The 10,783-nt window shown below is 36.0% G+C and overlaps 2 protein-coding genes and 1 long non-coding RNA gene across 11 annotated transcripts in view; 1 reads left to right on the forward strand and 2 right to left on the reverse strand.

Moving 5' to 3' along the window:
- LOC105973528 (uncharacterized) overlaps window positions 1-9,248 on the reverse strand; it is a 43,486-nt gene extending 34,238 nt beyond the window's left edge. Inside the window, exon 1 of the long non-coding RNA XR_016034532.1 lies at window positions 9,161-9,248. This is a non-coding gene — a long non-coding RNA (uncharacterized LOC105973528). The remainder of the gene's footprint in view (window positions 1-9,160) is intronic.
- LOC105973366 (uncharacterized) lies at window positions 1,964-4,990 on the reverse strand. The gene is made up of 6 exons (XM_088825660.1): window positions 3,246-4,990; window positions 3,042-3,148; window positions 2,742-2,924; window positions 2,535-2,633; window positions 2,403-2,442; window positions 1,964-2,018 (listed from the first exon to the last, which is right to left on the reverse strand). The coding sequence occupies exons 1-2, from the start codon at window positions 4,789-4,791 to the stop codon at window positions 3,102-3,104; spliced, it is 1,593 nt and encodes a 530-aa protein (XP_088681786.1). The 5' UTR covers window positions 4,792-4,990; the 3' UTR covers window positions 1,964-2,018; window positions 2,403-2,442; window positions 2,535-2,633; window positions 2,742-2,924; window positions 3,042-3,101.
- LOC105973367 (farnesyl pyrophosphate synthase 2) lies at window positions 7,434-10,574 on the forward strand. 9 transcript variants are annotated; one of them, XR_016034528.1, is made up of 8 exons: window positions 7,441-7,587; window positions 7,669-7,757; window positions 8,005-8,056; window positions 8,145-8,240; window positions 8,579-8,623; window positions 8,824-9,778; window positions 9,910-9,969; window positions 10,058-10,574. XR_016034528.1 is itself a non-coding variant. In XM_088825775.1 (7 exons), exons 1-7 carry the CDS (start codon window positions 7,474-7,476, stop codon window positions 9,286-9,288), a joined length of 453 nt encoding a protein of 150 aa, XP_088681901.1. In that variant the 5' UTR covers window positions 7,441-7,473; the 3' UTR covers window positions 9,289-10,574. The 9 variants fall into 9 exon arrangements, 5 of the variants coding, with proteins under 5 accessions (XP_088681902.1, XP_088681901.1, XP_088681900.1 ...); XR_016034525.1 differs by having other exon boundaries at window positions 8,824-9,969; XR_016034526.1 differs by having other exon boundaries at window positions 9,910-10,574.
- Window positions 10,575-10,783: the final 209 nt, after the last annotated feature.

Genomic DNA, 10,783 nt, shown 5'->3' on the forward strand with positions numbered 1-10,783 from the left:
TTTGCAATAACGAGCATAAAATCTTATGATTTACGATTCAAATCTTACGATTCAATTCATTCATATCTATGTTGATTCAAATGTTAAAATAAATCTTTAATATCAACAAATCGATCAAATTTTACGATTTTTGGTCCCTATATTATTATACCTCTTTTTATTTTTGGTCTTTAAACCAGAAATGCACCCCAAGTGGGGGTCAATTTGTAATTTTTGGAAATCCACCTCCATGGCCGAAACAATTTTGAAAATTACAGAATCATCTCTATACTTACTCCATCTTCCCAGTCGCTCGACCCAAATTGCATATTTAACCCCAAAGTGGATTTCTCTTGCAATATCTTAAATATCCGCCACCAACGCAGTATGCTTCAAGTCCTCCTCAGCTATAATCGCGTGTGACTTATTTTCGAAAATTCGCATTACCGAGTTTAGAATCTTATGATTTACGATTCAAATATTACGACGTTTATACCTAAGTCGATTCAAAAGTTAAAATAAATCTTAAATATCAACAAGACGATCAAATTGTACAATTTACAATTGAAGAAAACTTTAATTTATTATATTATTTATAATAAAATTACGATAATTACAGATTTGATCCATATATTATATACGAATTTTAATTTTGGTTTTTCAATCGGAAGTGCCCCCAAGTGGAGGTCAATTTGTACTTTCCGAAAATCCACCTCCCTGGCTGAAATAGTTGTGGAGATTGCACAATCAACCCTATACTTACTCCATCTACCTAACTGCTCCACCCAAATTGCAAATTTGACCCCAAAGAGTGGATCTCTCTTTCACTATCCAAAATATCCGCCACATTTACGAAAATTCGCAATAACGAGCATACAATCTTATGATTACGATTCAAATCTTACGATTCAATTCATTCTTATCTATGTCGATTCAAATGTTGAAATAAATCTTAAATATAAACTAATCAATCAAATTTTACGATTTTTTGTCCATATATTACATACATTTTTTTTAATTGGGTCCTTAAACAAGAAATGTACCCCAAGTGGGGGTCAATTTGTAATTTCTGGAAATCCACTTCCTTGACTGAAACAGTTTTGAAAATTGCAGAATCACTACTATACTTACTCCATTTTCCTAGTCGTTCCACCCAAATAGCAAATTTAACACCAAAGTGGATCTCTTTTGCAATATCCGAAATGTCCGCCACCAACACAATATGCTTCGACTCCTCAACTATAATCGCGCGTGACTCATTTACGAAAATTCGCAATACCGAGTTTAAAATCTTATGATTTACGATTCAATTTTTCATGCCTAAGTCGATTCAAATGTTAAAATAAATCTCATATATCGACAAATCGATCAAATTTTACGATTTACGATTTAGGAAAATTTTAATTTATTATATTATTCATAATAAACTTGTGATGATAAATGTGGCGGATATTTTGGATATTTAAAGAGAGATCCACTTTGGGGTCAAATTTGCAATTTGGGTTAGGGACCAAAATAGTAATTATAAAGTTGTGGACCTCCGCCACCCGCTTTGCCCGGCGTCCGCCGGCGCTTCGACCGATGCCCCTATCACGTGGCGCCGCTTTTTTCCTCCAGTAGTATGGCTCGCCGCCCTCCTCGTCTATATCTCCAGCCACTCCCTTTTTCCTCTACATGTGTTGTCCTCCTTCTGCCACTGCTTCAGAAATATATTTTTTCCCCATCTATATCTCTTAATCCTCAGAACTGAGGTTCATTGAATTGAATACGATGTTTTCTTCCTCACCCATTTCTGATTTCTTATTTAATTTCGATTAAACCTGTTTTCCGGCGATTGTCCAGGTGTTCCATTGACTTGCTTCAAATCTCGGCCAACCCTCGCACCGCCACTGCCACTCCGTTCGGGGTCGGCGCCGTAGCTCCAATTTTTTCTTCCAACACTTTTTCTCCTCAAGAACCTTTTAAAGTCAATTTTTCTTCCATTACGACAGTCCACTGAATATGTAGTGGAAGTTGAACAAAAGCAGCAAATTCAATCCCTACAAAAGAAGAAACACTTATTATAATTTACTATCTACATTTGAAGCACAACATCCTAATATAATTTACAGTGCATTTCAAAAGGTCAATGAATGATTGATCGTGAAAGTTTTAAAAAGAATGATCAAATTAATTAACATAAACTTGTAACTACGATCATACTCTCGTTATCTTAAGTATTGAATTCATGTATTTTATGTTAAGTATAATTAAATACTCTGAAATATGTACATTTTGACTTTTGTAGTAACTTTTTTGTAGTACAATAATTATTACAATTTCACTCATGTAGCAACTTTTTTGTAATGTGAGAAGATCGTGTTACTCTTAAGAAACGACCACGTTGAATTTGTTAATTAAAGGGTGCAAAGCCAGATTCGTACCTGATTCCACTGTCTTGCTTCGATGTACTATCCAATTATACTGCATTAATTAAATTAAACAAGTTTCATTTGCAGAATTAACAACAAATCAGACAGGGTAATCTTATTAATAAAAATTTATCTGTACGTTACCTATTGAAGGTACATGTACTGGTAAGATCAAACATGAACAAGATTGCTATAGCCTCTTTGCAGGCAATTGGGACTCTTGATCAAATGACCAGTTGTCACCTTCGTTTTTTTCCGACAGTCAAATGAAAGTAATTAATCAAACATGTTATAAATAAGTCAAGATATCTATAACTATATTATTATAATTATATAAATATATAAGTATACCTACGAAAGCCTCTTTTATATATTTGCTAAATCTGACTTTGTAGTTGCAGAATATGGATATACTGGTGGCGCAATCCAGAGGCATGCTAATATTGTTAGGTGTACTCCAAGCAGCGATAGCGATGAGTAAACTTCAGGGGGAAAGACATTTCAACATAACTCTTCACGACAAACAAAATTAGGCTGCAATTTTTTAACTTTTATAATTAATCAGGGATAACTATAATAGAGATTATCGAATATTAGCGGCCACAGTAGTAGTATAAACTATGTAATAGAGAATGAAGAAAATGTATGTACCTGCACCATCTATAATGGCCAAAAGTAGCAAACACAAAAATTGATTCCGAGAACTAAATATCACTGAAGACATACATGTGGATTTGGTAAACCCGAGGAACGCGCACCTGTATAGAACAAAATAGAAATGCAGAGAGTAAAAAATAGTGTACTAAAGTACGAATATGGAAATATAAGATTCCCGAAAAATGTACTGCAACGCACCTTCGGCCAATTTAAAAATCTCATGATACACAACATTTTTTGTATAATCAATCGAACTTTTTGCTCTCGAATCTGGATGAATAAGCACCTTAACAGCGCTCGCACACTTCGCCCGCGAAAGTGCAACATAAAGTTGACCATGAGAAAATACAGGTTCCCTAAGGTATATGCCCACAAGCTGTAAAGTCTGTCCTTGCGATTTGTTTATTGTCATAGCAAAACAGGGCCTCACAGGAATTTGCATCCGTTTGAAAGGAATCGGACACTTTAACTTACTTGATGGCTCCAAAGGTATACGAGGAATAAATACTAAGTTTCCTTTAAAATCGCCAACAGCTATCTCGGCATGGATAAAAGTATCGCCTAACCGTCGACAAATAAGCCGTGTGCCATTACAGAGGCCCTGGAGTGGATTCAAATTTCGTAATAACATAATTGGACAGTTTTCCTTTAACCTTAATATGTGGGGAGGAAGCCCGTTTGCAGAAACAGTTCCTAAATAGTCTTCGTACTCCCCCTGTTGCAATGGATCATCTGTTCTATTAAAGCTAACGTACTCCTTGATTTGTCCTGGAAAGCGCTCTATTATTAGGTCATTGAGTTCATCCACACAGTCATTTTTGGAGGTTAGGATGGCTCTATTTATTAAACATAGAGGATGTGTCAAGAAATAGTCCAAATCAGGATAAACATGACGAATAAGACAATCCAAAGAAGCATGAAGATCGAGAAAAGGAATAAGCATGGATGCCGGGATCTGCACATTTTCGTCAAATATAAATGGCTCAACTCCATTACCAATTCTGAGTAAAAATTCAGAAAACTCAGGATCCTCTTTAGCTCTAACATTTTTTCGGAGCTGAAGCCTAGTTATACCCCTCCACAAAGTAGAAGTTACTAAACTGGCGCCAATCATGGTATCTCTTGAACCACCCACAACTATTGGTAAAGTCTGCCTGAAATCTCCACCAAATAAAACGATCTTGCCACCAAAAGCTGATGCCCCGTCACATATATCAGTGAGTAGCCCTTCAAATGATTCAATAGAATGTCGATTCGCCATTGACGCTTCATCCCATATAATAAGTGTTGCTGCCCTGATCAATTTAGCAACATCGCTCTGCTTGCTGATCCTACCAATGGATCTATCGTCAACATCAAATGGTAGTTTGAACCGCGAATGCGCTGTTCTACCACCAGGCAATAAGGATGCAGCTACACCCGAACTTGCAACAGCCAAAGCAATACCCCCCTTATGACGGACATACGCCAACAATGAACGATATAGAAATGTCTTACCCGTACCTCCAGGACCGTCAAGGAAAAAAACTCCACTCCCACCTGCATCAATTTGCACTACAACTTGATCGAATGCATATTTTTGCTCGCTATTCAGACGACCTATAGAGAGCATATCCTCATGCGAAACAACCATAGAACACTCATGCTCATAATCTCTGCTAAGGCGGTCATCGCCACGGCGATATGTAGAGGAGAAACGAAATGGAAAATCTGCTATAGATTTATCCATAGAAGTAAGAACCATGTCTATAGCTGCAACAGTTTCTTTTAACACCTCAGCCTCGGTCAAAATCCCAGAATGGGCAAAATCATTAGAAAAAGAAGAATAATATTTATCCCATAAAACCTGTAGATCCGAGGTGATTCCGTACACAAGGAGCAACGCAAATAACACACGCAAGCAATGTGGATCCTGAAACAAAGCTGCCTCCGCCAAGCAAGAATCAACAATAAATATTTCTGCAGCGGTGGCAGGAGGAGGACAACGCACGTATGGAAGTGGGAGGAAATAGGGAACTGGCTAAGAAAAAGGGCTCCGTTGGAACTTGAACCGTAGAAAAGATATAGACGAGGAGGGCGGCGAGGCATACTACTGGAGGAAAAAAGCGGCGCCATGTGATAGGCACATCGGGCGAAGCGGCGGCGGACGCCCGGCGAAGCGGGTGGCGGAGGTCAACAGTTGTGGGCGCTGTGTGAGGCCGGGTTGCAGGTAGCAGAATAAAAGAAAACTAAACGCCGTCGTCTGGCAATAAGCGGAATAAAAAAAAAAACTGAAAGCAAGCAGGCGTGTCACGGTCGAGCTACTTGGAAAATAAATGAAAAAGAAAATAATAGGAGACGTTGATTGGAGGAAGGAATTGAAACGGTGCAGTTTTGGAATTAAATGGGGCAAAAAAAAAGGAATAAGAAAAGGCATAAAAAGAAAATAGCAGATCCCTATATATATATACTTAAATTTTAAGACTTTTGGTCCATATATATATATATATATATATATATATATATATATATATATATATATATATATATATATATATATATATATATATATATAACCTCCCTTACTGAAATTGTTTTGAAAATTGCAGAATCACCCTATTTACTCTATCTTCCCAGCCGCTCCACCCAATTTGCAAATTTAACCCCAAAGCGGATCTCTCTTAAAATATCCGAAATATCCACCACCAACGCAGCGTGCTTCTACGACTTCTCACCTATAATCGTGTGTGACTCATTTACGAAAATTCGCAATTCTAAGTTTAAAATCTTATGATTTACGATTCAAATCTTACGGTTCAATTCGTTCATACCTAAGTCGATTCAAAGTTAAAAAAAAATCTTAAATATCAACAAATCGATCAAATTTTACGATTTACGATTTATGAAAAAAATAATTTATTATATTATTTATAATAAACTTGTGATAATTACATTTTTGTCCCTATATTATATACCATTTTTAATTTTGGTCCTTAAACCGGAAATTGCCCCCAAGTGGAGGTCAATTTGTAATTTCAAAAATTTCACCTCCCTGGCTCAAACAGTTCTGAAAATTGCAGAATTACCCTTATACTTACTCCATCTTCCTATCCGCTCCACCCAAATTGCAATTTTGACCCCAAAGTGGATCTCTCTTTCAATATCCAAAATATCCGCTACAATTTCGAGAATTCGCAATACCGAGCATAAAACCTTATGATTTACGATTCAAATCTTACGATTCAATTCATTCATATCTATGTCAGTTCAAATGTTAAAATAAATCTTAAATATCAACAAACCGATCAATTTTTACGATTTTTGGTCCCTATATTATATACCTATTTCGCATCGCACGCGCCGTCATTCAGATAGCCTTTAACGGAAGGAAGAAAAATTAAGTCCTTATTAATCAGCTTTCGTTAACACAGAAACGAGTTTATATTTTGACAATCATTTGTGCACCAGCAAATTCCCTTGTTTCTAAGGGAGTGGACCCCACATCACCCTTCGTAGACAACTTCAAATCGTCACTTCCCATCGCCACATTCGACACAAATTTTGCCTAATCATAAAAAAAAGATAATAAAATGCAACCTAAAAATCGATATATGAAAGTATGTCGAAAATACATAATACGATAAGTTCTTGTATTCACCCGAGGCACCGGCACCGCGCATTGCAAATTCTCGTAAATGTGGCGGGTATTTTGGATATTGAAAGAGATATCCGCTTTGGGGTCAAATTTGCAATTTGGATGGAGCGGGTAGGAAGATGGAGTAAGTATAGGGGTGATTCTGGAATTTTCAGAACTGTTTGAGCCAGGGAGGTGGATTTTCAGAAATTACAAATTGACCTCCACTTGGGGGCATTTCCGGTTTAAGGACCAAAATAAAAAATTGTATATAACATAGGGACAAAAACCGTAATTATCACAAGTTTATTATAAATAATATAATGAATTAAAGTTTTCCTAAATCGTCAAATTTGATCGATTTGTTGATATTTAAGATTTATTTTAACTTTTGAATCGACTTAGGCATGAACGAATTGAATCGTAAATCATATGATTTTATACTCGGTATTGCGAATTTTCGTAAATGAGTCACACACGATTATAACTGAGGAGGAGTCAGAGCATACTGCGATGGTGACAGATATTTCGGATATTGCAAGAGAGCTCTAATTTAGGGTCAAATTTGCAATTTTGGTAGTGCGACTGGGAAGATGGAGTAAGTATAGGGTAATTCTGCAATTATCAAATTGTTTCAGCTAGGGAGGTGGATTTCCAGAAATTACAAATTGACCTCCACTTGGGGGCATTTCCGGTTTAAGGACTAAATTAAAAAATGGTGTATTATTAAATCAAAAATGGTATATAATATAGAGACAAAATGCACTTAATTAAGGTAATTTCGATCGTGTTATATAGACCGCAGCATTGGAGATGGAGAATACGGTTCATGAGGTGGAGAGTCAAGGTGTTCAATCATACATATTGGATCTTAGAAACAATCCAGTAAGTCTCTTTTATGTGGATCTGCTTGATTTGTTCAATGAGGTAAATTAACTACTCAGTTATGATGATCCAACAAAAATATTTGTTTGCAATTGTTGAATTCAATATTTGCCCTGTTTTCAGGTTGAATTTCAAACTGCCTCAGGACAGATGATAGATTTAATTACCACTAATGAAGGAGAAAAGGATTTGTCAAAATACTCATTACCACTGTGAGTATATAATACTCAAACTTCTGACATTGAAAAAAAAAAGATAGTCTAAATAAAGTTACAAAATAACTACTTAGATCAGCACTACCTTAATTATCAAGTCCGGTCCTTCCATAAACCAAGCCCTTTGAACGATTTCAAGCCTGCTGTAGTATGCCGAACCAATTATAACAGTTTCCAACATTTAGACTTATTTTCCTTCTCGTCTTTTTTTGGTCTTTAAGATTTTCTGGTTTGATTTCTGCAGTCACCGCCGCATTGTTCAGTACAAGACTGCCTACTACTCATTTTACCTTCCAGTCAGTGGGATATGTTGTAATTTCGCTTAATTAACCTTTATCAAAAGACGAACAGTGTTTCAGTTTTAAATTTCTTATATTTTTATAGGTTGCATGCGCATTGCTCATGGCTGGTGAGGACCTAGACAACCATGTAACCGTGCAAAACGTGCTTATTGATATGGGAATCTACTTTCAAGTACAGGTGAGTTTGTCTGCCACATTTCTGTGTCGGAAAATCATTAAGAAAATAGGTTATGCAATCTCTGGTTTTCATTAGTTAACCAAACCTGTGAAAGCCATTAATACAGTTACTTACATATCAAGATGATCAGGATTTATCTTTCTTTCACAGTTTTCTTGCAGGACATTTTTCGTATTTTCTGTGCGACTTGTTTGAATCTTTCAACTGTTTTCGAATTTTTATGTGGTTACTTGAATGTATGTACATGTGTTAGTTTTTGCATGCACGAGAGATGTCTGCGCAACTAACTTGTTTTTAACAAACTTCATCATTTTTATACTTTTGACATATCTGTTCAGGATGACTACTTAGATTGCTTCGGTGAGCCTGAAAAGATTGGGAAGGTGAGGTCATTGTCCGCGCATTAATAATAATTATTAAAAAAAAAAAAAACCCGTCTTCGTTATTGGATGTTGTATTAATTCTTCGTGATATATGTTTCATCAGATTGGAACAGATATTGAAGATTTGGGATTCTTTTTTTCAATTATAAAATAATATTCGGAAATTTTATTTCTTTAACGAGGATTTTCCTAATGTACAGGTCAACATGGATTTGAAGGTATCAACAAACTTGGAGACATTATTTACTTGGAATTCGAAGTAGGTTTGTCCAATTTAACAATTTCGTGCTATGTCATCGTCATCTGTGTATATTTGTCTCCTCCAATTGCGTAATTCCTGTCTTTTCTCTTCATTTTTCTTTCGAGAGGTCTTTGATCGACGTTCTTGCTCCTTCTTTTCCCTTTTCTTTTATTCCTTATCTTTAATCCAATTTTGTTTTTTCCCCCTTTTGGATTCAATTAGTTATCTATTACAGAAAACCTAACTTTCACTGTTATCGTCTCCTTCTACTCAAATTCATTCATTGGTTTTTCAACTTAAGCACTCTCTTTTTTTCAGCAAAAATATATTTAGATATTTTTTTAAACCAGCCTTTACCTTTTTGCTCAAATTCGTTTTGTTTAAGGTTTGCGATCGGTCAGGTGAGGCCTGGACAGCAGATTGAATCGTCTGTGTGTTTTGCGTTTTATTTGTATATGTCTTGGTACGAGGTAATTTTTCATTTTCCATTTATTTTGGGGATTTTTTCTGCCTATATATATATATTTTTTTCTTTTCACGCAAGTTGGGATAATTTGAAGAACTGAAGGAAAGGGAGAACATAGCCATTTAGTCGTTTGAGAAAAAAAAATTAAGTAAATTTGCTGGTAGAAGAGAGGAAAGGTAAAAGTTTGTTTTACTTCTTTATGATTAATGTTCTGGTATGGTGAGTAGGGTATGATAATATTGAAATGATCTGCAGAATATACACCGATGTAATTGGTTAATGTGTTCTTCTAGCATTTGGATTTGTTTGATTTCAACACCTTTATAAAACCTATTTAGGGTTTAAGTTTTAGTTCCCTTACACATAGATATAGGAGATGAAACAGCACGATGCCTCTTATGCAAGGGATTCTTTGCTTATGGCTTCCAAAGGTTGAGTCGTGGTGCAGGTGACTCTCTTCTATTTTCCTGTAATTTTCTCTTTTTTGTGTTCAACCAATCTAATTTTATTACTTTCTTCATTCGCAGCCATTGTTTCCTTTGTTTTCTTTTTCTTCGTGTTTTCTATGTTCAATTACAGGTTAGCCCTTTTTTGGTGTTTCGGCTTCGATTTGCTGTTGCTCTCTCTGTTCGTATACAGGTTTGCCGCTTTTTCAAGAATTATATTGATGTCTTCCAGTGAAGTTTACTTCTTATAGCTGATTTTATTTGGCCGAGTGAATTCTCAGCTGGAGTTGAGTTCGTCCACATCTGTAGACGGCGCCACTCTAACGAGTAGCTTTGCGCTTCCGACGACTTCGTTTGACGTTGGACTTCATTTGTATTTTTTCCTTACGATTTACTTCTTGTACATTATCCTTCAAAATTTTCGCTCCCTCTCTCCACCACCTCCTTATTTCCCGGCCTCCGTCGACTGGACACACGAGGCATAAATTCCGGCAGTTTTCGATTTGTGTTCTCATATTTTCCAATTTTCTCTGCGCATATTGGTGCTTTAGGGAAGTGGATGAATCGCTGCTCGATCTCAAAAGGCCTTCCCTATTTCCTTCTATGATTGTTTCTTTTGTTGAAGAAAGCGGATGAAATCGCTGCTCGATCGCAAAAAGCCCTCCCTCTCTTCTATGAATATTTGTTTTCGTAGTTGGGGCTATTAGGTCTTTAATTTAAGCAACCTGGATCGTATAATTGCATTTTCAGAACTTTTGAATGCAACAAAATCGGGTGAGGAATCACACGTTCACCTCATATTCATTCTCTGTTTTCCCATTTATTATTTTCTTCTTGTTTTTCAATTTCCTATATATCAGATTACAAGAAGATTTCAAGCACTTGAAGGTATTCACAGCTTTATGTATGTCGACACTTGTAATCCGATCTTTCTCGTATTTTCATACCTCTTGGTAAATTTGAAAACCAAAAATTTGATTGTATGTCGCATAAATTTTTTTTTTGAA

Source organism: Erythranthe guttata, chromosome 11 (assembly GCF_056151865.1).
Source record: "Erythranthe guttata isolate IM_541 chromosome 11, IM_541, whole genome shotgun sequence".
NCBI classification, from domain to species: domain Eukaryota; kingdom Viridiplantae; phylum Streptophyta; class Magnoliopsida; order Lamiales; family Phrymaceae; genus Erythranthe; species Erythranthe guttata.

What these genes read in the sequence shown, in the direction of transcription:
- LOC105973366 (XM_088825660.1), bottom strand. Translation starts at nt 4,791, where the DNA reads ATGGTTCTTACTTCTATGGATAAATCTATAGCAGATTTTCCATTTCGT. An exon ending in GATTTTTAAATTGGCCGAAG is followed by an intron (nt 3,149 to 3,245) that starts GTGCGTTGCAGT and finishes TGTTCTATACAG; the next exon opens with GTGCGCGTTCCTCGGGTTTA.
- LOC105973367 (XM_088825772.1), top strand. Translation starts at nt 7,474, where the DNA reads ATGGAGAATACGGTTCATGAGGTGGAGAGTCAAGGTGTTCAATCATAC. An exon ending in TCAAAATACTCATTACCACT is followed by an intron (nt 7,758 to 8,004) that starts GTGAGTATATAA and finishes TGATTTCTGCAG; the next exon opens with TCACCGCCGCATTGTTCAGT. An exon ending in ACTACTCATTTTACCTTCCA is followed by an intron (nt 8,057 to 8,144) that starts GTCAGTGGGATA and finishes ATATTTTTATAG; the next exon opens with GTTGCATGCGCATTGCTCAT.